Source organism: Meriones unguiculatus, chromosome 5, assembly GCF_030254825.1.
Source record: "Meriones unguiculatus strain TT.TT164.6M chromosome 5, Bangor_MerUng_6.1, whole genome shotgun sequence".
Lineage (NCBI taxonomy): Eukaryota > Metazoa > Chordata > Mammalia > Rodentia > Muridae > Meriones > Meriones unguiculatus.
The window spans coordinates 16445053-16472724 of record NC_083353.1 but is presented as its reverse complement, the minus strand read 5'-3'; the positions used below and the strand labels follow the sequence as shown (position 1 = coordinate 16472724).

The window sequence follows — 27672 nt, the reverse complement described above, 5'->3', positions numbered from 1 at the left end:
GTGCAGGGGTCTTAGGTTATCTCTATGTCCTTGGTTGAAGTATCAGTCTCAAGAAAGACCCCTGTGCTCAGATTTTTTGGTTCTGTTGCTCTCCTTGTGGAGTTCCTGTTCTCTCCAGATCTTACTGTTTCCCACTTCTTTCATAAGATTCCCTGCACTCTTCCCAAAGGTTGCCCATAAGTCTCAGCATCTGTATTGATAATCTGCAGAACAGAACCTTTCAGAGGTCCTCTGTGTCAGGCTTCTTACTTGTTCCCTCTTTTCTCATTTTTCTGACATCAATACTTTTTGTCTTTCTGGATAGGGATTGAGCATTTTAGCAAGAGTCCTCCCTCTTGATTAGTTTCTTAAGGTGTACAGATATTAGTAGGTTTATCCAATATTATATGTCTATATGAGTGAGTATATACCATGTGCGTATTTCTGCTTCTGGGGTAGCTCACTCAGGTTGATCTTTTCCAGATTCCATTTACCTGCAAATGTCATGATTTCCTTGTTTTTTATTGTTGAGTAATATTCCATGTGTAGATGTACCACATTTTCTGTTTCTATTCCTCCACTGAGGGGCCTCTGGGCTGTTTACAGCTTCTGGCTAGGACAAATAAGGCTGCTACAAACATGGTTGAGCAAATGTCCTTATTGTGTGCTTTAGCCTCTTTTTGGGTATATGCCTAGGAGTGGTATAGCTGGATCTTGAGGAAGCACTATTCCTGAAGTTTTCTGAGGAAGTGCCAGATTGATTTCCAGAGTGGTTGTACAAGTTTATATTCCCACCAGCAGTGGAGGAGGGTTCCCCTTTCTCCCCAAGCCCTCCAGCATGTGTTGTCACTTGAGTTTTTGATCTTAGCCATTCTGATGGGTGTAAGGTGAAATATTACGGTTGTTTTGGTTTGCATTTTCCTTATGACTAAACAATCTACAGATTCAATTCAATTCCCATCAAATTACTAACACAATTCTTTACATACCTTGAAAGAAAAATTCTCACCTTCATATAGAACAACAAGAAACCCAGAATTGCTAAAACAATTCTCTACAGTAAAAGATCTTCTGGAGGTATCTCCATCCCTCATCTCAAGCTGTACTATAGAGCAACAATAGTAAAAACTGCATGGTACTGGCATAGAAACAGAATGGTAGATTCAATGGAATAAACTAGAATACCCAGAAATAAACGCACACACTTATGGACACCTGATTTTTGACAAAGATGCCAAAACCATTCATGGAAAAAAGACAGCGTCTTCAACAAATGGTGCTCATCTAACTGGATATCTACATGTAGAAAATTGCAAATACATCAATATTTGTCACCCTGCACAAAACTGAAGTCCAAGTGGATCAAAGACCTCAATATAAAACCAGATACACTAAAGCGCTTAGGAAAAAAAAGTGGGGAAGAGCCTTGAACTCATTGGCACAGGAGACAACTTCCTGAACAGAACACCAACAGCACAGGCTCTAACAGCAACATTCAATAAATGGGACCTCATGAAACTGAAAAGCTTCTGTAAAGCAAAGGACCCTGTCATCAGAACAAAGCGACTGCATAAAGACAGAGAAAGGATCTTCGCCAACCATATATCTGACAGAGGACTAATATCCAGTATACATAAAGAACTCAAGAAATTAAACAGCAACAAATCAAGTATTCCAGTTGAAAAATGGAGTAGAGAGCTAAATAGAGAATTCCCAATAGAGGAATATTGAATGGCAGAGAAACACTTAAAGACGTGTTCAATGTCAAGACCTCTTTTTAAGATAGGCTTAGTGGCTTAGAGTTCTCTAAATATGTAGTTTAAAGACAGGGATTCATACAGGTTACACTCCTGAAGAAATGAAATTCAGTAAATAAGACAGATTGACTAAAATATGTGTTTTCTACTTTAGAATATTGATTTTGAAACATATAGTAAAACATGTTAGGTATTACTATTTGCTATTCATAAAATACCAGTTCAGATATTTTCTGTTTTCTGGAGTGCTCTTGGACTACAAATTTGCCACCATAACATCAGGCTGTCATATATTAAACATGTTTGCTTTGGAATAGATATTCTTTAATTCTCTAAATTGGAGTTTTATGGTTAATAATAATAAAAGCTATTCTGTTTCTATTTTCTACTTATAACTTACCTTGTAACCCGACACATTTAATCAAACTTATAATCTGTAGCACTTGGATAATCATTAGTCTGTATTTTTTCTGTAAAAGTTATATAAATATAAACTAGTTGCTAGAAGTCAAAGCTACTTAAGTGGCCTGACTGAGTCAATCAGCAGAAAGATTTTCCTCACTATCATCTTGGATGACTCCCTCTTCTCACTGACTCGTTATCTCCTCTGTGGGCTGACCAGTCAGCATCAGAAAAGAACCTCCATGTCTCCTCTTTGTCCTGAACAAAGCCAGCAGAGAAGTCCACAGGCAGCAATTTTAACAATGCCACTAAATAATAATGAAGATAAAAGCCATATATTGGTCAACTCTTGTCACCAAATGAAGACTTTATTGTCAAGCCTAGGTTTCATATATTTGACACTGTGGCTGAAACAGTCCTAAGGAAGTCCCCAAACAACCCAGGCTGTTGCTTTCTGCAAATTGAAAACAAGACCCATTGCTGAAAACAACACTACCCAATTCTTGAAATATGGAGAAATTGAGCTAGTGTCCTCACTCTGGATCTTAGACTTGCCCACTCTTGAAAAAGTTGGTTATAGATTCTATCCCATTGAGTGGGCTTTAAGACAAATTGGACAACAGTTGTTTATTCCCATAAGGTTGGTGACACCATTGTCTATATTTTGAAGGCAGGATAGATTCTAAATCAAAGGCTTGGTGGTTGGGTTGGTGGATACTTTCCTCTATTGGCCACCGGCAAAGTATGTTTCCATGTCATTGACACTAGAACATGGGGGAAGGGATCCAGGTTGGCACCAGCTCAAATTCTTCTTGATCAATGAGTGGTGTGGTTGTTGTCTTCTACAATGAGACACCAATGTTAGTTTGCAGAAAGAAAGCTTATATCTTAACAACAGCCTATTTTAGGGTGGTATTGGGGATTGCCCTGGGACCCTGTTGGCCAAAGCTGAATTGAATGCAAACTAGTCCTGACACTCTGTCTCACCTGGCTACAGAGATGGACAATTGAAACTCCACATCCCCATCACTAGCAGTCCTCATTAGTGTCACCTGTGTAGATGACACAAAGTTTCAACTACACTATATTTCTATACCACCACAACATAACTCCCATTCCATCTGTGTCTTGTCACACTCTCTCCTTCACCCCATTCCCCTCACACCTTATTCCGCTGCTTCCATCTTCACCTGTCTCCTGTCTGCCCATAAAAATTTCCTTTATTTCCATCTCCCAGGACAATCCATGCATCCATCCTACACCCATCAATTTTATTTACATTCATTGGGTCTACAGACATTAGCTTGGTAATCATTTGCTTTGTGTTCCATATCTATTTATATATGAATTCATACCATATTTACTGTTCTGACTTAAATTCACTTCTTCTTCCCCAGAGATCTCTGAGCCCTCTGGGGTGTAAGGTGAAATCTCAGGGTTGTTTTGATTTGCATTTCCCTGATGACTAAGAACGTTGAACATTTCTTCAAGTGTTTTTCTGCCATTTGACATTCCTCTATTGAGAATTCCCTGTTTAGCTCTTTTCCCCATTTTTTAATTGGATTACTTGATTTGTTGTTTTTTAACTTCTTGAGTTCTTTATATATACTGGATATTAGCTCTCTGTTATATATAGGATTGGTGAAGATCCTTTCCCAATCTGTAGGCATTCCTTTTGTTTTGAGGACAGTGTCCTTTGCTTTATAAAAGTTTTTCAGTTTCATGAGGTCCCATTTATAGAGTGTTGCTCTTAGAGCCAATGCTGTTGATGTTCTGTTCAGGAAGTTGTCTCTTTTGCCAATGAGTTCAAGGTTCTTCCTCACTTTTTTTCTAAGCTCTTTAGTTTGTCTGATTTTATATTGAGGTCTTTGATCCACTTGGATTTTAGTTTTGTTCAGGGTGATAAATATGGTTCTATTTGTGTTTTTCTACATATAGACATCCAGTTAGACCAGCACCATTTGTTGCAAGTAAATGGTGGGAGCTGGAAAAGATCATTCTCAATGAGCTCTCCCAGGAGCAGAAAGACACACATGGTATATATTAACTCATATAGACATATAACATATGATAAACCTGCTAAAATATGTACACTAATCAAGAAGGAGGACTCTTGCTAAAATGCTAAATCCCCATTCTGAAAGGCAAAGAGGATGGGCATTAGAAGAAGGAGAAACCACGGAACAAGTCAGGAACCTGCCACAGAGGGCCTCTGATAGGCTCTGCCCTGCAGACTATCAAAGCAGATGCTGAGACTTATGACCAACCTTTGGGCAGAGTGCAGAGAATCTTATGAAAGAAGTGGGAAATAGTAAGATCTGGAAAGGACAGGAACTCTAGAAGGAGAGCAACAGAAACAAAAAACCTGTCAACAGGGTTCTTTCCTGAGATTGATATCCAACCAAGTACCATGCATGGAGATAACGTAGTACCCCTGCACAGAGGTAGCCCATGGCATTTCAGTATCCAAGTGGGCTCTACAGTGATGGGAACAGGGACTGTCTCTGACAGGAACTGATTGGTCTGCTCTTTGACCATCTCCCCCTGAGGGGTGAGCAACCTTACCAAGCCACAGAGGAAGACAATGCAGGCACTCCTGATGAGACCTAATAGAATAAGATCAGAAAGAAGGGAAAGAAGGCCTCCCCTGTCAGTGAAATTGGGGAGGAGCATGCATGGAAAAAAAGGGAGGAAGTGAAGGACTGGAAGAGAGGAGGGAGGGAGCTACAGAGGGGATACAAAGTGAATAAAGTGTAATTAATAAGAAAAAACAATAAAAAGAGAAATCAAAACAAAAACAACAAAAGAAATATGAAATAGGAAAACATGCAATAAACAAACTTAAGGATTGAGTAAAAGAAAGAGGAAATGCAGAAATGAGGAAACTGGGGTTAAATTTGTTCTTTGTCTTCCATGCAGAAAGTCACTCATACTGAGGACAATGAACAGTGTCTCAGATATGTGGGCTTCTGTTTCCAGGCTACATGTGGGGCACAGATAAAAAGAGAATCCCCAAAATCATTCTGTGGAAATTCTGAGACATTATTTTTATCCTGTGACCAAAGAAGCTTTAATCTCCCAGCAAATGTAAATGCAGCAGAAACTACCAATTATTTTTCCCACAACTTTGTGGATTTGAAAAAGAGCTCTAAATTGAGAGAATGGAAGGTTAATGGAGCAAACCAGATTTCTTCATGAAATCATCCCTGTAGACAAACACTGCCTAGAGTGTTTAATTCCAGAAATTCCTATTCTAGGGTAATTTAGAAATTAGCAGTATTTAAATTGGATTATCATGGTCTCACATATATAGTAAATAGATTAAAACAAAAACATATATTCAGAAGGGGGTGCAGCCTTCTTAACTCAAGCAATAATTTTATAAGGACCAATAGAACACAACATCAGAGAATGTTGATATTCAAAGAAAGAAATGTTTGACCGTGAATAAAAATCAATAAAAATAACAGAAATAATTAGACCTCTCAAGATTCAGATTAGTGAGTTATGAAAAAATTTATAAGAAGTAAAATAGAGACCCAGTATTATGTACAAAATACAAGAAACAGAAAATAAATAAAATATTATGACAAGGAGTGGAGATTCACATATATACTCCCAGAGCTGTGGAGACAGAAGCAGGAGGATTATGAGTTTGAGCGCAGCCTTGGATACCAAGCATAGACTAGTCCAGACTAATCTGTGCAGAGACACAACCACTCAAATTATATCTCTCTTTTTGTTAGAGATGGGGCACATGTCCATTTCCCCTTCTCATTACTGGGACCCCATCTAGCTTAGACCTGTACTACACCAGTGTATGCTGCCACAGCTTCTGTGAGTTCATACTTGCACTGGTCCTGCTGTGTCTGGAAGAGACGGTTTCCTTAATGTCATCCTCCTCTGGCTCTCCAAATCTGTCTGCTTCTTCTTCCCCAGAGATCTCTGAGCCCTCTGCGGAAGGATTTAATGAAGATGTTCCATTTAGGACAGAATTTTCCAAGGTCTCTCACCCATTCTATTTTGTTTAATTCTAAGTCTCCATATTTAGTTCCCATTTACCAGAGAAGAATCTTCTCTGGTGAGGGATGAACAAGAATCTGATCTACCATTATAACAGAATATCACTGGGAATCATTCCATTGCTGTGTTCCTTTAGCAAAACTATACTCTCGGTTTCCCCAATGCCCATGGCCTATCTATTCTTGGGTTTTGGTCACCTGAGCAGTGTTTAAATGGGTTCCACCTCATGAAGTGTGCCTTAAATCCAATTAGAAAAAAATAATTGGTTAGTCCCCAAATCATTGTAGGTCACAGGGTTTATAACTGGGTTGATGGTTACTTTTCTCCTCTGACAGAATGCAGAGTATCTTTCACCATAATGACCAGTAGTCAGAAGGGATAGGCTCTAGTGAGGCACCAGTACAAGATCTCCATGTTCAATGAGATTATGTGGTAAGGAAATAGGAAAGTAAGAGAGGGAATAAAGGAAGTTTTAGCTACCACTAATTTCCATTTGAGGTCTCATAAAGAAAACTACTTCAGCAAACACTTCCTATCATATACATATACTTATATGAAATATCTAAATGGAATCATCAAATAACAATAGAGACAAAACCCCAACTAGACATCTTTATCTTCTAAGTGAAACCTCCATTGCCAGGAATGGGTAACATCCAAATGAGTTATTGGCCAAAGGGTCTCCATGGGAACTCCCAGGCAACTCTGGCTATTGGTTGTCATCCCAAAATTGATGGTCAGCTCCTGTTGCTGAAAAGACTTGCTTCCTGTTATTACAGACTGAAGGGAGCCATGGCCTTTGAGTACTTGCACACACACACACACACACACACACACAGGTAACCTTGGTCTTTTTACACTATCATACAATGGTATGGTTGTCTGCACCCTCTATTCTCCAAAGATCTCAAAAGTTCACCATGGGCTTCTCCAGACTGCTTCACACAACAGGGATTTTATATCCACTGATCTTCCATCACAAAATGAATGTTACATCACTCTCCTCACCCCATGGGCTTCCTCCCTTTGTCTAGCTCTCTCACCTCACCCACCAGCAGATTTGCATATTGTTGCCTGAGTCTCCCCTGCAAGTGTGAGATAAAAGTTCATCTTCAACCTTGCTTTAACTCCTCTGGAACACTTAGTTCAGGTTCTCAATTCCTAGGGTTGCTGATGCTCTTGATCCCTGGCAAGATTAGAGGCAAGAAATGAGGTGAATGGGTACCTGTGGGGAGCTGAGGGACACTGCTGCTGCCCAAGTGTGTTTAGTTCAAGTGCAAATGTGCCTGTGGATTTACACCTATATCTTGAGAGAGAGCTGACAAGAAGGACCTGGTCTCTGATGAAGATTTTGCATAGAAGTAGTGTGATAATATGTGCAATTCCTTGAACAGCAGTCTCAAACTTCCCAATGTGGGCAGAGGTACATGTGGGAAGATGTGCAAGGAGAAACCACAGAATTGCCAATCTTTCCTGAAATGCCCCAATCATATTTCGGCCATTTTCTGCAGTATTTTTAGGTGAAGTATGAATCTCAGCATTTTTGACTATACATTCACAATGCCTATCTATATATGTTGAAGTTGTGCTACACAGTACAAAATCAAATATGAGACAAGGTGAAATTCTTTTATTAAAATAAGCATGCACTTATGATTTATGCACTATGTTTATCTTGTACAACAAGCTTATAGACCTATATGCCTGATGTTGCATTGGCCATTTCACAGTTGATATCACACTTCCAACATACAAGCCAAGCATGGGCCACAGATACTGATCCATACATTTCCAAACTGGACCCTAGTGATCTTGACAGCCTCTGTGACAATGGCTCAAGAAATACGCATATTTCATTCTCAAAATCAGCTGAATATAGGCTGGGGAGGTCATCATTTATTATGGTGGAAAAGACATACAACTCCTCATATAGTGCTTTAACATAAAATGAAAACCTCTCTACTTAGATGGTACAATTGCCATCATATCTTTGGAACATCATAGAATATTTTCTGAACTTTGTGAAAAAAATAAAAAATAGATGAAATAGTTACAGATAAGCTCTATGCCCTGTGGGAAATACAGTTTCATCCAGGCAAAGCCTTAATGGTGCCTTGATCTACACCATCCTCAGCCTGACAATACAGAGCAGAAGAATGCACATTGTTCATTCTCTTCTAAATGAATAGATGTGAGTAAAAGTAAGGAGAGTTCCAGGATATCAAAATCATGTGCTCTTTTGAAGATGGGTAGTGCTTTTAGATGATATTTTGTGGCTTGAAGATTCTTCTCATTTTTGACAGTGATAATGAAACCAAGACAAACCATATAAGTCACTTCAACTGAATAACTAATAAAATGAAACTCTTAAAAGTAACTATAAATAATGTAAATTATATAGTGAAAGCAATCATTATATGCTGCAGAAGGGACTGCATACTGGTACAGCAAGTGGGGATATCAATATGGAGGGTGCTTAAGAAACCTGGAATATAATTCAGCTACTCCTGCACTAATTATGTTCTTGAACAAATATAAACCAGCACAGAATAGATATATCCCCATACCCATATTTATTGCTGCACTATTTAAAATAGTCTGAAATAAATCAATGAAATGTCTATCAACAAATGAGGAGATAATAAAAAGAAGTGCATATGTGCAAAGACGTTTACACAGCTATATTAAAAATGGATTTCACATAATGTGTTAAATTTCCTTCATGGCTCAATACATAAATATATTTGTTTCATTAAAACCTCATTGTACATTTCATTAATTTATTTTAAAATTAATTTGTTGGGGGGGCAGATCCAAGATGGCAGTGCTGGGAGGACACTCTTTCTGACCAGCAGCACAGTAGGATCTTTACAGTGACCAGCAGACAAAACTTGGGGTCCTCAAATACTAATGATCATGTTTCCCAGGTGAGAGGAAACCCCAAGGTGTGGAATTCAACTGGCTTCAGGTCACCCTGCTAAACTGCGAAGAGGTCCTGGGTCCCGTCAGGCACTCAGTTGCCAGCCCAGAGTCACATGCCAGCATACTCTGATCACTATCCCAGACAGAACTGTGCGTGAGCCCCATAACCAAAGACTGGGATTTCCTTTTGAGAGAAAACCTCAAGGTGCAGGAAGGGATAAGGACAGACCTCAGGTTATCCAGACAATACCTGGAAAAGGACCCAGGGTCTGGTGGGCCCCCAGCTGCTAGCTAGCACAGAGTGGGGTGCACATCCTCCAGTACAGAGTCCTGCTTACATGCTCCACTCAAAGTCCCAGACAGAACTGAGGGTACCAGGGCACCAGAAACTGAATTTCTCTGTTGGGTGGAAACCCCATGGTGAGAAGAACAGCAGGTCTCACCTCAGAACACTCAGCCTATACCTCCCTCTCCCCAAAAAGTTATTGGGAAAAACTCGCAGGTCCTGTAGGCATCCAAGCTACCAAGCGCCTAGTGGACAGCAAAGTGGAGCCACGCACCTGTGCCTGCTTGTTCTACTTGCCATCCAAGATGAAACTATGGACTCCCAAATAGCACAGACTGGGTGTCCCTGTCAGGAGGGAAACATCAGTTCCAACCTCAGGACACTCAGCTCCAGAAAAGTTTCCAAGTTCCTGCAGGCTCTAGGCTCTGACCTCCTACTGCATGCATGAGTGACATGCTAACCTGCCATTGATTACTGCTAGGGTGCTGGAGTACAAAGCTCCAACTTCAGACTTACAGAAGCCTGAGAGCCACGGGAGCAGCCCTCAGATACTGCGCCAACGTACGACCAGTTATCCATAGCTAAACCGAGGAAAGCATGGGCTCCCTGGTTCTCTAAGAGGGTTGCACCCAGCAAACACAGCATAAGAGCAGCAACAGCAGCTCACTATATTCAGAGCAAGAAACCCAGCAGCAGGATGGCCATCTCCAGGAATTCTTCTGATGAGAGGAGAGCCTTCCTGAACACCACAGCTACCACACAGGTCCATACGCCTGAGGTACACTGAGACAATTCCTGAGCACAGCCATTCAGTTGACAATACCCAAAAAGCTGAGCAGGACTCCATCAGAACCCTGCCAAGGGGATTCTCCCCACCCCAGGATTCTAGAAGGCACCAGATATTTAGCAGGCAATACTTGAGACAGCCTTATGGGTAGAGGTCAGCATAAAAGCACAACCAACAAAAGGCAAAGCAATATGGCATCTCCAGAACCCAGTTATCAAGGGGCAAGTAGCCCTGGACACCTTAACAAAAGTGAAATTCAAGAAGGTGACCTTACATCTATGTTTATGAAGAGGATAATGGAGGAAACAAACAAAATGTGTAAAGAATTAGATGAAGATAAAGTCAAACAGATTATGGCCATTCATAAGAAATACTGGAAAATGCAGCCAAATAGTTTGTGACCTTCAGAGAGGAAATAATTAAGTCACTGAAAGAAATAAAAGAAACAGAGGAATGTTCAAACAAACAGGTGAAGAAATTGAAGGAAACACAGGAAAATACAGTCAAACAGATGAAGGAAATCAACAAAACGGTGCAAGATCTGAAGTTAAAATTGGAAAAATTAAAGAAAATACAGAGGAAATCATGTGCTTACTTTTGCATATATATCACTAGCCTTCCTCCCAGCTTTGACTGAATAATTTTTTTGTTTGTACATTTTGTGGTAATTCATCATTTTATGAGTATAATTTTTAAATATTCACCGAAAATTTTTACTTATTTCAGTATTTTTTAGTTGAAATCTTCAGGGAATTATGATCACTTGGAGTGATTATTTCCCACTTGAGTTTTTATGAGCTTGTGTTTCTGTAGTATGATTCATATCTGTTGGTTTAAGTACCCCTTTTTGGTTAATTTGGGGATTTTCTAAATTTACTGACCTACTCTCAAGGGTTCCTTGACCAGAATCGATCAGAGAACCACTCAGTTTAGATATATCTGGAGACCTCCAGCAAATTCATGTAGTCTGTAACACACTTGGTTCCTGCCATACCTCCAAATTAGATGTTAAATAAGTTCTTCATCAGAATATAGAAAGGCATAGAATCCGACTTTTCTCATTTTATACTTAAACTCTTAAAGTTTCTGGCTGGCAGCCTTGCTACTTGGGGCCAATGGCCACAAGAATTCAAAAGGAGAGGAGCCTTGGATTTGAACCTTAACCTGCATACTTAAGATCTGGTGCCTTGCCAACTAAAACTTTACTTTTTGGCTCTTAAGCTGCAGGAGCCACTCTTTAGTTAAGGGTTTTTCTTTCTTTTTTTTTTTTCTTTTCTTTTCTTTTTAAGATTATTTATTTGATTTATTCCTTGGAATTCGTTTTCATGTTTATTTTTTATCAAAATTTATTCACTTTGTTTTCCTGCTGTAGCCCCCTCCCTCTTTACCTCCCAATTCCTCCCTCCCTCTTCTCTCCCTTGCCACTGCCCTAGTCCACTGATAGAGTAGGTCCTCCTTGCTTTCTATCTGACCCTAGCCTATAAGGACTCATCAGGACTGGCTGTATCTTCTTCCCCTGTGGCCGGATAAGGCTGTACATCCCAAGGGGAGGTGATAAAAAGGACAGCCTGTGTGTTAATGTCAGAGACAACCTCTGCTCACTTTACTAGGGAACCTGCTTGGAAACTGAACTGCCTATGGGCTACATCTGAGCAGGGTGTCTAAGTCCTCTCTGTGCATGGTCCTTCATTCAATTATTTTATTAATTGGCTCATTGGATGGGTTAATAAAAATGAAGTCACAGTTGGGTGATTATAAAATGAAGCCAATCTGGATGATGGATGTGAATATAAGAAGCTAAACAACAAGGAGGACCCTAGGGAAGTTGCTTAATCCTCATTCGGGAGGGCAAACGGGATAGGTATCAGAAGTGGAAGAAGACAGGGAGCAGTGCAGGAACCCTCCACAGAGAGCCTCTGAAAGACTCTACTGATGAGGGTATCAAAACAGATGCAAACTTTAGACAGAGTGCATGGAATCTTATAAAAGAGGACTATAGAATGACCTGGGGGGGAGGGGGAGCTCAACAAGGAGACCAGCAGAGCCAAGAAATTGGGGCTTCTATTTTTTAACAGCAGGCAGCCCTAATTAGACTGAAAAAGGGCCCCTGGCTTGTCCACTCAGTTTACTTACTTCCAAATGCTAGAGCCTGGGACATGAAGCTTTTGACTGCTTGAAAGGGAGGCCTTGGCCTAGGGAAAGGCTTGTTGGAGCTTTCTGCTCCAGCAATGAGAAACAACTAGAACTATATAAAAGGAATCTCAGCACCATTCTTTCAATGAAGCTAGCTTGTACAGCAACTTGCTTGAAGCCAAGGACTTGACTGCAAGAGCCAAGAAGGGATTCTGGACAGTTTGTCACTATGTACTGAGTCCAGAAGAGCATATCCTGTCTTTGAGACTGGACTCAAGACATTGAAGTCTGTACCATGGAGTCCTCCCTAGGAGGCCAGCACAATCAAAGCCTAATTGTCAGTGTTTGGAAAGCAAGGCCCAAATGGCTGCCAGCTGACAGAGGCTTGGGCTTTATTAAACTTTTGATAATGGCATTGATTTTAACTAGCATCTTCTCTGTAGAAGCTGCAGCACATCCAGGCTTCCCTCGGGGAAATCTTGTTCCTGACCAACTGTGTGGCCATTTCCATTGTATCAGCCCAATGATCACTCATTAGCCTTAATTATACACACATCAGTAGACAAAACAGAAAAGGCACTCTTAACAGACAAATTGACATGCATTCATGCAACATATGTATAAAAAAGGATGGACATATTTACATGCAAGTACATTTTTAGGATAGCATGGTGGAGTTTTACATATGGTTCATAAATCACACCACCAACGGGTTTCACATGGGAACTTTTAGTAGGGGAAAAGAGAAAAAGGCTGTCTGTGTTCAAAGCAGGAAAGAGAGAAGAGAGAGAAAAGAGGGGCAAGTCTTTGGGACAATAAGTCTGTGTCATGCCTTACCTGTCTCTTGTGAGCTATATGTACTTGGCATCTGGAGGCTCATAGAGGTTTTTATTGTAGCTATAACTTTCTATCAACTATCTAACTTCTTAACTTCAAATGTTAAGTCAAAACAGGAAATGTATAAAATGATTGTCAGGCACTATGAAATCATTAATTCATCTGAACAGCAGTACATATTCACAAAGGAGATCTCCTCAACCAAGATGGATAAATACCCAGGGAACAATGGCAATGAAGCCTCTTTCACACCATACCAGAGTTTTGAGAAATACTGTAATAGCAGGACCAAAAAAAAAAAAAAAAACAAAAAACGGGGTGTCAGTTAGAGGAAGAAATTCTAGAGGCACAATCTCTACCTCAGATTTACCTCTAGTATAGACCTTGGGAAAACAAACAAACAAACAAACAAACCTATGTTGCCTTCCAGGAATCCCAGATGTCTCCTGAATACCTTTCCCTGAATGCCTCCTGACAAGAAAGAAGAAATACAAGGAAAGGGAAAGCAAAATGAAGGTTAGTGCATATGGTCAAAATACATGATACATTGGAAAGACACGGCTTTCATGAAAAGTTTGTTCAATTAGTTAACATACATAAAATACTTTAAGGGACAACAACATAACTCATATGTCAAAGACATTTTCCACCAAGGCTGATTTCAAACCTGAGTTTGATTCCCAGAAATCAAAGACAAAAAGAGTCAGGTCTAAACTGTCCTCTAACCTCCATAAATATGCCATGTTATATTTGCACCTATAAATATGCACATACTGACATAGTAATGCACACTCACATGCATGCAGACAAAGTTAGTTAAATAAAATGTAGTAATATTTCAAAGCTCTTAAGAAAAGTAAAACAATAAGCGGCAGATATGGCCACCACAAGGAAGGAATGCATGAAGGAAGGAAGAAATAAAAGAAAGAAAAATCAAAGAAAAGTACTCTACAATCTAGAAAAACCAAGAAATGTACTCTTCCCTAATACTCCAAATTGAAATGAAGTTTTCAGTCATCATCACTATGTTGGATATCAGAACTCCACACTGTAAAAAGAAAAATCTCTAATATTGAAGAGCAGAGTTTTTAGTCATGTTTTACAGAAGGAATACAAAGATAATACTGGGTTCTTTTTGAATTTTCATATAAAAGTTTGTTTTTATACCAAAAGACATAAGAATCATTGAACCCATAATTTTGTAAGGGGTCTGCAAACTTTTTCATCATGCTTTCAGTCACATCTGCTATCAAGCTGAAGGGGAAGTATGCACAGCCATGCCTGTGTGTGGTGATGGCAGCTGATGAGACTCTCAAGGAGGTTTCTGTTGGAGGCTGAAGCACTGTGGGAGGAGCACTAATATCCTGCATACAGTAATAAACTGCCAGGTCTTCAGCCTGCACACTGCTGATGCTGAGAGTGTAATCTGTCCCAGATCCACTGCCTGTGAAGCGATCAGGGACCCCAGTGTGCCTAGTGGATGCCCAGTAGATCAGCAGCTTAGGGGACTGCCCTGGTTTCTGCTGGTACCAGGACAATAAGTTCTTTTGGTTGTTACTGTAATAAAGACTCTGACTGGACTTGCAGCTGATGGAGACCTTCTCTCCTGCTGACACAGCCAGGGAGGATGGAGACTGGGTCATCACAATGTCTGCACAGGCACCTGCAATCAGAAACACACAAGGAACATGCACATAGATATAAACACAGAATGTAAAAACAGTTGAAATTTGCCATTTAACACCTTTGTACTATAATTTTGTCAGAGTATTATTACATAAGACATATTGAGACTGGCACACTCTAAACTTCTTATCTACAAAGAAGTCACTATATAAAGATTAAAATATTTTGAGTTTCTCACCAGACACCCAAAGCAGCAGGGATATGAGGACCTGAGTCTGTGACTTCATCTTGCTCCCCCTCCTGTCTGATGCAGTTCAGTTCTCACTGCAAAGGCCTGGTTTATAAATTCTCAACAGCTTGGCTTAGCTGTGGGGGCCCATGCAAAGCAGTCAGCAAATGCATAAGCAAATGCCTGTGCAGTGTCCTTGAGTGTAGCTGTTGTCAGTCAACAGACAAAAATACTATTACAGGGAGGATGAGCAATTACTGAAAAAGATGCCTTACAGCTTTCAAACAGAAAAGCACTAAGTGCTCTACTCGCAGATCTGGGTTAAAATCCACGACATATTTAAATAAATTGACTTCTGTAAAAATATTAGTAGAGCTACCTCATACTGACAATCTTAGGGAAATGATAGTATAGGTTCAAAAACATCACAGCAACAACAACAAAAGAAACAGAATAAGAAAGCATGAAAAAGAATGAGAGAAGGGGTAGAAGGAAGAAAAGATGAAATGAAAAGAGATAATTGAAGGCAAATGTGTTCAGTATTACTCATATCCAAAGCCTATCTTATACTAAAGACAAAGAACAGGGCCTCAGATACTTGGGCTCTAGTTTTTTTTATAAACAAGTGACTAAGATGCAAAGAGCAATCCAGAATTCACTTTGTGGATATCCTAGTGGACATTAATTTAAGAGTGTGATCAGAGCTACTTTAATCTTAAAGCAAAGGAAATCCAGCAGAAACTATCCAGTATCCCTATAGTATCAGTAAATTGAAAGAGGGGTCTAAATCTGGAGAAATAAAAGTGGAAACCATATTTTTCAAGATGTCATTCCTGTAAATGAAAACTGCCATGAATTTTTATTCAAGAAATACAAATATTCGTGTAATTTAGAAATTAGCAGTATTGAAACTGGATTAAGATGGGCTTCTGAGACTGTTTTTGTTATTGTTTTTTAAGTTTACAAAATAAGGGATTTTTTTTACTTTATTTTTATTTTTATTATTAGCTACATTTTGTTAACTCTGTATCCCAGCTGTATCCTGCTCCCTCATTCCCTCCCAAGCCCACCCTCCCTCCTTCATCTCCTCCCTGCCCCTTTCCAAGTCCTCTGATAGGAGAGGACCTCCTCCCCTTTCATCTGACCCTGTTTTATCAGGCATCTTCAGGACTGGCTGCAAAGTCTTCCTTTGTGGCTTAGCAGGGTTTCTCCCCCCTTGGGGGGTGGGGAGTTCAATGAGCCTGCCTTTGAGTTCATGTCAAAAGTAGTCCCTGTTCCCTTACTAGGGGAACCCAGTTGGTTACTCAGCTACCATGGGCTATATCCAAGCAGAAGTTCCAGGTTCTATCTATTCATGGTCCTTGGTTGGAGAAACAGTCTCATATAAGACCCCTGTGCTCAGATATATTTGGTCCTGTGGAGCTACTATCCTTGCTCAACCATATTTGTAGCAGCTTTATTTGTAGTAGCCAGAACCTGGAAACAACCCAGATGTCCATCAAGGGAGGAGTGGATACAGAAATTGTGGTAATGGAATATTGCTCAGCAATTAAAACAAGGAAATCATGAAATTTGCAGGCAAATGGTGGGATCTAGAAAAAATCATTATGAGTGAGGTATCCCAGAAGCAGAAAGACACACATGGTATATACTCGCTTATTTAGACTTATAAGATAGGATAAACATAATGAAATCTATACTCCTAAAGAAGACCAACAAGAAAGAAGACCCGGGGTAAGAAGGTCAATCCTCACTTCGAAAGACAAATGAGATGGACATTGGATGTAGGAGAAAACAAGTAACAGGACAGGAGCCTACCACAGCGGGCCTTTGAAAGACTCTACCTAGCAGTGTATCAAAGCAAATGCTGAGACTCATAACCAAACCTTCAGCAGAGTGCAGGGAATCATACAAAAGAAGGGGGAGTTAATATATGACCTGGAGAGGCTTCTGAGATTGTGAACAGGCAAGTCTCTCCAGAAGTGGGAGCAGCCGTCCTAAGGTACTTACTGATTTTAGAGAGACCAACTGAACACTATAGCAGTGACTGTTGCTATCCAAAAGGTGAAAAAGAGAAATTTAACTATTTATAAAAAATTCATAGTGATAAGCAGACGCTGAGACTCATAGCCAAATTTTGGGCAATGTGCAGGGAATCTCATGAAAGAAGAGGGAGGTAGAAAAACCTGGTGGGGACAGGAGCTCCACAAGGAGAGAAAAAAAAAATCTGGGCAAAGGAATCATTTCTAAGACTGAAACTCCAACCAAGGACTAGCTAGAAACCCTGTAGATTACCTAGAACCCCTGCAGAGATGTAGACCACAGCAGGTCAGTGTCAAAGTGGGTTCCATAGTAATGGGAACATGGTCTGTCTCTGACATGAACTCAGTGGCCTGCTTTTTTTAATCACCTTAGCCTGAGGGGAGTGCAGTCTTACCAGGCCACAGAGGAAGACAATGTAGTCACTCCTGATGAGACCTGATAGGCTAGGATCAGAATTAAGGGAGGAGGACCTCCCCATCAGTGGACTTGAGGAGGGGCATAGGTGGTGAAGAGAGATGGAAAGTGATGGGATTGGGAGGTGATAGGGAGGTGGCTACAGTTGGGATACAAAGTGAATAATAAACTATAATTAATAAAATGAAATAAATTTAAAAAATAAAAAAGATCAGAAAAAAAGAGAAATCACAGAAGCTCCCAGAAACTTCATATTATTGAACTTTGGAAGTTTATGTAAGAAGTAAATTATAAAGCCAGAATCATGTGTAAAGTATAAGAGAAAAATAAATAAATGAAATATGATAAGGGCTGGAGTTTCACATGTATACTCCCAGAACTCAAGAGACAAAATGAGGAGACTTTGAGTTTTAGGCCAGCCTGGAGTACATGCAAACTTCTGGGCCAATCTAATCTATACATGGAGACAATCTCTCAAAAATGTATATCATTAATCACCTGGTTACAAGACAGCTCATGGCATTACATACCCAATGAAAATTATTTATCAGATGTTAAAATTTCGCCATTAAACCACAATATGATTTAAAAATAAATATTCATTTATCCAATATCCATTTACTGCTATTTTGAATTATATCAATATAATTTTATACATCTAATTTTCAGGTAAAAAAAAACTTTAAATAATTTCTGATACGCATATGTGAACTGATAACACAACATTATATGAAAGAGGTAGACCATATGTGGATATAGGAACTTACTAATCTCAAAGTCAACAATAAGACAGACAAGGAGCTCTGCTTGTCTGTTGTCTGTTGTCGTATGCCTTTGATCTTCAGTAAACTTTACACTTTTCCATGAGACAGCAGCAGTGAGCTCAGACTGTGCGCTCATGATGTTTACAGCTGCTCCTTCAGATTGGACAAATGGAGCCAGGGATCTTACAAATCCACAGACTCTTTGAAGTTCTCACAGTACGCCAGGGAACAGCATGGGGTCTAAAGAGGCAAACATTTCAAGTTATGTTATGTATAAGTTATGTATAACATAAAAAGCCCAACAGTCGTTAGTTACTTATCAACATTAAACAGTATGCCGTGGTGCATTAGTTTCTCTTGGCTTTGATTAGAAATGGACTATAACCTTGCTGACTATGCCCTTGTATTCAGGAAGTCTAAAGCTGTTGTCCATTAAGATCCTGGGACACAGCACCCTCTTCCACGTACACCAATGTGGATGGAGGATCAGGGACTATCAGTCTGAGATGCAAATTATCCTGGGAAAGTACAAAGCTGAACTCAGCTTCTCTATTCCAGCACATAGAATCTTTTATTCTCTGGATGAATGGCTATGTCTACCCAATACATAGTAGACATGGAGAGATTTCCAATAATTCAGATAAAACATTGACATACTATTCTTAGTTAAAATCAGTAGAACGGTACCTGAAGATATAAAAGTTTATTTCTGCATTCAAGATGCAGGAGGTCCTTATACAGAGTGACAGACATGAACAAAAGGTGTCCTGCTTTAGGAGCCGAAAGCCCACAGGTACTGCTTCTCTCTGGAGAGCATGTTCTCTGAGTCAGCAGGAGAGGACAAAATTAGAGAATTCAATACAACCTGTCAGAGATGAGTGTTCTTTTCACCTGTCCCTAGAGGTACTAATGAGAAACCCATTAGTGACCCTTCAGCTTCAAGAGTTGTGGATGGCCTACTGGTAGATAAATAGAGACAAATGATGTTAGGTTCTTCTTTTTTACATTTTTATGTCTGTGACTATTTTGGCTGGATGTATACCTGTACTGATGTATGTATCTGGTGATTGCAGAAGCCAGATGAGGGCATCAGATCTCCTGGAACTGGAGTTATGGATTTTTGTCATCTACCATGTCTGCTGGGAATTGAATCTAGATCCTCTGAAGAGCAGACAGGATGCAAAAACAATTAGACATATCTCTAACTCAAACATCAGCCTTCTGAGTAAATAGATATGATGGAGAATGAGGGAGATCCATGAAAAAATAAAGACGTATGTGCTCCTGAAGCCTTGGACCCAGAAAGAGAGGGACAGTGGAAAGAGAAGGATGTGTAAATGACTCCTAAAGTCTCCTTTTGCCTTGTAAAGTCTGTGCTTCTTTGAAACTAAGATAGAAACAAAATTACTTACACATGAAAATACTTTCATTTAATACAAGTAGTAGTAAATCATGGGAATAACACTGTGTTTGTATTTAATCTTGCCCTGTCTCTTCTTAGCTCAGGGTTCAGGGGGGATGTCATAATGATGCAGAATCCAATCTTCCTCTTCATCTTGCCTGGAGAGCTGGCAAGCTTCCATTTCCTGAACAACTACATCATGAAGAAGCCACTTTCAGGTTAATAGGAATGGACCTTTCTTTTTGTTATGAAAAACAAACACAAAACAACAACAACAACAACAACAACAACAACAAAACCTGCTCTAACAAAAGCAAGTCAAGGAAACTTTGATCCTTATTTAGGAACATGGTGTGTTTGTGAACACAGTTCAAGCATATTACAGTGTGGAAGACAAACTGGAAGGAACATGAAGCAGCTGCTCACATCACATACACAACTGAGAAGTAGAGTGTGCAGAATGCTAGAGCTCAGGCCACTTTCTCCATTTTATGAAGGTCAATATCCACATGCTGAGAACAGTCTTGTCCAGAGTTATAAGGGCTTTCCTAGGTGAATTCAACTAATCAAGATGATCCTTCCCAGACATTCCCAAAGACTGACCTTCATAGAGATATCTCACAAGTATGCCCAGAGGCTTATCTTCTAGATGATTCTAGATTATACCAAATTTACCATCCACTGTAGTCCTAATGCCAATGAAATTTCAGTAAGGTGATGGTAGGTTATGAATCTCTTCTGTCATTTTTTTTAATATTTAGAAATAAAGGAAAAGTGTTGATAAAAAATTAACAGATTAATGAGGTTATACTATCTATGATGTTTCAAAATAAGTGTACATGTACATATAATTAGCATATAGCCTACTTCAATCATTTACCAATTTGTTATACATGAATTAAAATCATAAAATAAAAGTTAAATATATATATCATTGATAATTATGGTCACTTTACTAATAGACCCGCAATACTTAATCCTTCTGCTTGTAACATTTCATTCATTGATTTACGCTCTTTTTCTTTTCAGTAATGATTCTCACCAAATGTACTTTAGATACTATTCCACATTCTCACCAAATCCAGCAGAGAATAAATGACTATCTTAAAAAGGGATAGTGTTCTATTGCTATATCTTATAATGTACTGAACAAAATGGCCCTCACCATATCCTTTTCCATCATGGGGTAAAGAAGTCTGATCAAAAGTCATAAAAGTTTGGCTGGTAAGTTTAAAAAGGAAATCAGTAGAGAGAGTTTAAGACCTATGTCTCAGACAAACAAAAATACATTTGGTATATTGGAGAAGGACCCCATGAGAATGTGAGCTTCTGCTCTGCTTCTCTGACCCAGTCACTTTCCCCAAGCTAGGCTGTTGGGAGGCAATCAGTTTATAACATAGACTTTGAGGGCCATTCCAGATCCAAAGATCAAAACTGTTGTAGCTTAAGAGAAACACACTGATCTCTACTCATACCCTTAAACTGTAAATAATATTTCACATGAACCTGGAGTGAATACCTCCTGACTATTCAAATAGCTTCAAATAAAATTCAAATAATATTCTTATTTTATGCTCTAATGTTTGTCTCCTACACCAAACTTATGGATCTATAATGTTTGTCTCCTACACCAAACTTATAGACCTATATGAATGATGTTGCATTGAACATTTCACAGGTGATACAGCACTTCTGACATACAAGCCAGGTATGGGCCATAGAGACTGATCCATCCATTTCCAGATGGTACCCTAGGGATTTTGACAGTCTCCATGGTAATCTTTCCAGCAACATGCATATTTAAGTCTTAAAATCAGCTTATTGGAGGCTGAGGTTATCATCATTTATTATGGTGAAAGAGCCATACAATCTACTCACACAGTGCTTTGATGTAAAATAAAAACCTAACTACTTAGATGGTCCAACAGCCATCACTATTACATGTCTTTGGAACATCATAGAAAATTTTTCGGACTTCTGGGAATGAAATAAAAATAGATCAACAAGTTACAGATGAGTTCCATGCCCCCTGGGAAACACAGTTCCACCCAGGCAAAATCTTAATGGTGTCTTCAGCTACAGCATCCTCAGACTGACAATATGGAGCAGAAGAATACACATTGTCCATTCTCTTCTAAATGAATAGATGTGAGTAAAGGCAAGGAAAGTTCCAAGATATCAAAATCAAGTATTCTTCTGATGATGGGTAGTGCTTTTAGATGACCTTTTGTGGCTTGCAGATTCTTATTTGACAGTGAGATAGAAACCAAAGGAAAACCGTACAAATCACTTCATTGGAATAACTAATAAAAAAAGAAATCATAAAAGCAACTATAACTAATGGCCAAAATATACAGACACAGCATGCAGTATATGCTCCCGAAGGGACCACACACTGGTACAGCAACTGGGACCATCAATGTGGAAGATGGTTAAGAAATATGGAATATAAGACAGTTACTCCTACGCTAACTATGTTTTTGAACAAATATAAACCAACACAAAATAGACATATCCCCATATCTATATTTATTGCTTCACTATTTACAATAGTGTGAACTTAATCAATGAAGTGTCTGTCAGCAAATGAATAGAAAATAAGAGTATATGTTCAAAGACATTTACTCAGTGATAATAAAAATGGTGGGAACTGGAAAAGATCATCCTGAGTGAGCTATCCCAGAAGCAGAAAGACACACAGAGTATATACTCACTCATATAGACATATAATATATGATAAACATACTAAAATCTGTACACCTAAGGAAACTAATTAGGAAGGAAGACTCTGGCTAAGATGCTCAGTCCCCATTCAGAAAGGCAAAGAAGATGGACATCGGAAGAGGGTGAAAACAGGGAACAGGACAGGAGCCTACCACAGAGGTCCTCTGAAAGGTTCTGCCCTGCAAGGTATCGAGGCAGATGTTGAGACTCATAACCAAACTTTGGGCAGAGTACAGAGAATCTTATGAATGAAGTGGGAGACAGTAAGACCTGGAGAGGACAGGAGCTCCACAAGGACAGTGACAGATCCTAAAAGTGTGGGCACAGGGGTCTTTTCTGAAACTGATACTCCAGCCAAGAACCACTCATGGAGATGGCCTGAAACTCCAGAACAGAAGTAGCCTATGGCAGTACAGTATTCAAGTGGCCTCCATAGTAATGGGGACAGAGACTGTCTCTGACATGAACTGATTGGCCTGTTCTTTGATCACCTCCCCCTGAAAGGTGATTTTAGCAGTCCACAGAAGAAGACAATTCAGCCACTCCTGATAGACTAGGACCAGAGGGAAGGGGAAGATGAACTCCCTCATCAGTGGACTGGGGGAGGTACATGGGTGGGGAAGAGAGAGGGTGGGATTGGGAGGGGAGGAGGTAGGGAAGTGCAGGGGGCATACAAAGTGAATAAACTGTAATTAATAAAAATAATTAAAAAATGGAAATCACATAATGTGTTTTTTTTTCCTCTGGCTCAGTAGATTTATTTCAGAAAAAGTTATTGCACATTTGAATTAGAACTTATTTTTCTGTATTTGGGGATAGAGTTCAGCCAACTTCTCCTGGACTAGGCTGATTAGTAGCAATCTTGAAATCTTCCACATTCTTGATGATTTCCTTAATGTATATCAGCAAGTGTGAAAACCAATGGACAGGGAGGATCAGGCTTCTACTCATGACAATATGAATGGCTGAGAACTTTTCCAGAGTCATGGCCTTTTGACTAAGTTTCAGTGAGACCCTATAGCAAAAAAAAAAAAAAAAAAAAAAAAAAAAAAAAAAAAAAAGAAAGAAAGAAAGAAAAAGGTTGTACTAATATCCTCACTGGTCTTACAAGAAGACTTTCTTGAATCAGCAGATGAAAATGCAGGTTTGATAATACCTTGACTGTGGGCTATGAGAGACCGAGGAAAGGATCCAGATATACCGTGCCCAGATTACAAATGTCTGCTCATAAACCACTGAGTTGTTGCTAACTTTTTGTGCAACACTAAGAAAGTGATAAAATTAAAATAAAGTTTCATTGTTGTGAGTTAGGACTGTGAACTTTAAAATCTCAACAATATCCATCTGAGAAAATCATAAATATCATTTTGTTGAGTTTTCCAAATCTTATGGAAAGGACACAAAAGCCCAAAGAAGGTTTATATACAAATGATAGAGGTTAGAAATTAAACGTTCCATGATCATGGCTCAGCATGCCTGGTCAACTAGAGTTCATGAACGTGCACTGAAGAATTTGTAGAAAATAAAAAGGAGCTGCAAATAGTGTTATGTAATCCAGCAGTTAAGGGAAAAGGGCAGGTGAGTTGCAGGCTCAAGGTCATTTGCCAACAAAGAAGGATTTAAAGGTCAGGAAACACAGTGAGACTTTGCACCCCTCCACCTGAGAAGACAGTAAAAAGGTAAAGAATACAAGAAGAGAATCTACCAAATTGTTGAAGATATTATAAAGATATGAGTATTGAATAAGGAGGAAAGGACAGCTAGTCAGTCTAAGACTGTAAATGAGCATCTGGGATGGAAACAGAGACACAGATCAGAGATGAGCAGAATCAGCTGCAGGAGGCTTGCTTGTGTGATGTGCTGAAGAAGGACTTATGAAATATCACACAAATAGAAGTGGAAATGTAACGTAGGCTGAAAATATTAGCTTGTGTCTGTAAAACTACTACCATCCTTCAATATTCAATGCTCTGTTTATTTTGAGGAACTGAGGATACTTTCCTGCAAATTTTAAATAATTGTTTGCTCAGTGTATTGAACATTAAAATATCTTGAAAATTGTATCATGGAGTTCTTTATTAAGAGACTGAAAAATTATAAAGCTTACATCGTGAGACAAATACATATCATTTTAAGTAACCTCTGTCTCAAACAAGACTTCTAATTTTCCATAGTAAAGATGTAAGAGACAGTTCAGAGACTGAGCCTCAGGGAGCAGCAACCCCAGGAGGTTTCTCTTTAGCCCTGGAGCATTGTGGGAGGAAACTCTCTACTCTGCTGACAGTAATAGGTTGCAGCATCATCAGCCTCCACAGGATGGATGGTGAGGCTGAAGTCTGTCCAAGACCCACTGCCACTGAACCTGGCAGGAATCTCAGATGCTAGGTTGGATGCTGCATACATGAAGAGGTTCGAGGGATTTCCTGGTTTCTGTTGATAGTGCCGCATAAAACTGCAGTTAAATGAATTCACACATTCAGTGGCACTGCAGTGAAAGTGTATCTCTGCCCTAGAGAACGAAGCCAATGTGGCTAGAGACTGGGTCAGCACAATGCCACTAGTGGAACCTGAAATGAAAGACACACATTGCTGTCACATATTTATTGTAAGCATCCCAGTAGAGAACATTCCTATTTGGAATATAGGACAGCAGCCATGAGCTGCACTCTGAGAAGCTGTTAAAATGGCAATGATTAAATGCTACAAATTTTCAACATTATATTTTTATTGAGTCTTTGGCAATTTCATGTTATGTACCCCATCACACTTATTTCCCGGTCCTTCCTCTCTCCAACCATTGTGACCTATTTCTCCCAAACTTAAAAATTAAAATTAAAAAAGAAAAAGAAATTAATATCAAGTTCAATTTATGTTTTCTATATATTCACTGAAGCATGGACAAACTCTCAGTGACCCGATTCTCTTTAAGTTCTCTTTTTTTAAAAAGAATATAATTTTATTTTATATACTTATATAATACATTTTTTTTCACTTTGTATCTCCTCTGCAGTCCTCTCCCTTGCATCCTCCCAGTCCCACCCAACCTCCCTTTTCTCGCCCTGATAGGGGAGGAAATCTTCCCCTTCTATCTGACCATTATCAAGGCTGGTTGCATCATCTTGCTCTGGAGCTTGGGAAGGCTGCACCCCCCATGAGGAGGTGATCAAAGAGCTAGCCACTGAGATCTTGTCAGAGACCACCCCTGTACCCATTACTAGGGCACCCACTTGGAAACTGAACAGCCAATGGGCTTCCTTTGAACAGGGTGTCTAGGTCCTCTCCATGCATGGTCCTTAGTAGTAGTATTGGTCCCTGCAGGCCCCTCTGGGCCCACATAAATTTTGGCTCTGTAGTTCAGTCTTTCTATCTCCCTCTATTTCCATAAGGATTCAAGCACTCTTCCCAAAGTTTGTCTATGAATCTAACTATCTCCTTTGATATGCTGGTGGATAGAATCTTCCACAGACCTTTAAATTATCTCTTAAAGAGAACTGAGTTGCTGCTTTCCGGCACTCCGAACCAGAAACCATGAATTGTGAAGAGCTAACTTAAGCATACTTATCACACTTTTTAAAAGTTCTGCCATTTTTTGAAGATAAACAGAAGAGGAATGGTAGGAGGTGTGGCAGAAGGAAGTGGGGAGACCTAAAATCAGTGGACAGAGGAAAGACTGTAGTCTATGTAAATAACAACAACAAAACCAAAAAGAATGAGTTTGCTTCAAAGGCTTCTGGTTTATGCTACTGCTTTTTTTTGGGGGGGGGTGTTGAAATGGGGGTAGAGGTTGTCACAGCAGCTTTTCATGTGCCTCTTTCTCACTTAGGTCTGCAATCATCCATTTCACTATAAATGCAGGTTTTCTTGATTTTTACAATCAGTGGAAGCATAGATCATGGGCTTCAACATGATATCTGGGGACAATAATGATCATGAACACAACCCGGCTGCAGTAGGACCACAAAACTAGACCAAACCATTTGTGCAGCCCAGAGCATGTACATTACCATGGGCTCAGGTGGCAGCATGGACAGTACAGGATAGTCACATTAATGTGGCCCCCAGCGCAGCACAACCCTCAGACCTCCACATCGCTTCAGGCTGTGACACAGACCACTGACTTCTGCATGGCCACAGACTGAATCACCGAACCAGGCTGCAGTAGGACCATAGACCAAGACATGTCCCTTAGTGGCAGCATGTGTCCAAATATCACCACAGCCTCAGGGGGCAGTGCAGATCACTCACATCAGGCTCGTCCTCACTATCATCAGGAACCTAATTCTGCCTCTCTCCACAATGCAGGTAATGCTCTGTTTTGCTATCTTTTTTATCTTTCCATCACATATTTATTCATCCTAGTGGGACCTGTGCCTGCACTGCATAAACAACATAATTTTGATCATCAGGACAGCAAGGCAAGGAAAAGAACAATGGCCGCAGGGGCTGTTCCCAAAACTGGAACCTCTCACCTGACACCCACAGCAGCAGTCCCCACAGCAGGAGAGCAGCTGACCCCATCTCTGAGAGCTGGACTGGAGGCTGCTTCTTGGGCATTGCAAAACTGCCTCTAATGATGCTTTGAACAATCTGCACTGTGGCTAATATCTCAAAATGCAAATCAGCTCAGAACAGCCTGACTTACTGCTCAGAGGACACCTGCACTTATGTCACCCTATGGCAGTTAGGATTAGCACAGAATTCCCTAGAGTATTTAAGAGTATCACAATGATTTCCTGGTTGCCATTATGGAATCATCATGTTCTGTTATTCTGAGCTTCCATGTCACGGCTCTGGTGTATAGTACGTGGGGTGCAGGAGCACTTTCAACCTTCAGAATTAAATTTTTAAAATATTCTTTGTGCTTCTTGGGTACCTCACATATCTGTTTGCCTGCAAATTTCATGATTCCCTTGTTTTTAATTGCTGAGTAGTATTCCATTGTGTAAGTGTGCCACAATTTCTGTGTCCATTCCCAGGATGAGAGACATCTCAATTGTTTCCAGATTCTGCCTATTACAAATAAAGCCACAATGAACATAGTTGAGCAAATGTCCATGGTGTATGGTACGGTTTATGCTCAGGAGGGGTATAGCTGGATCTTGAAGAAGCACTACTCCCAAATTTCTAAGAAAGCACCAGGTTGATTTCCAAAGTGGATGTACAAGTTTGCATCTCACAAGCAATGGCAGAGGGTTCCCCTTTCTTCACATGCTCCCCATCATGTGTTTATACTTGAGTTTTTGATTTTAGTCATATTTTTAGGCATGATGTGGAATCTCCTGGTCTTTTAGATTTGCATTTTCCTGATGAATAAGAATTTTGAACATTTTTTTGTTTGTTTGTT

The 27672-nt window shown here is 39.7% G+C and overlaps 2 gene segments (V, D, J or C); both read right to left on the bottom strand.

The window, feature by feature from the left end:
- Window positions 1-8248: 8248 nt before the first annotated feature.
- On the bottom strand, window positions 8249-15053 carry LOC132654356 (immunoglobulin kappa variable 4-1-like). The segment is given in 3 exon segments: window positions 8249-8296; window positions 14470-14789; window positions 14991-15053. Coding segments are annotated over 3 exon segments (417 nt in total).
- Window positions 15054-24566: 9513 nt separating this feature from the next.
- On the bottom strand, window positions 24567-26886 carry LOC110540336 (Ig kappa chain V-III region MOPC 63-like). The segment is given in 2 exon segments: window positions 24567-24895; window positions 26798-26886. Coding segments are annotated over 2 exon segments (414 nt in total).
- Between the last annotated feature and the right edge of the window lie 786 nt (window positions 26887-27672).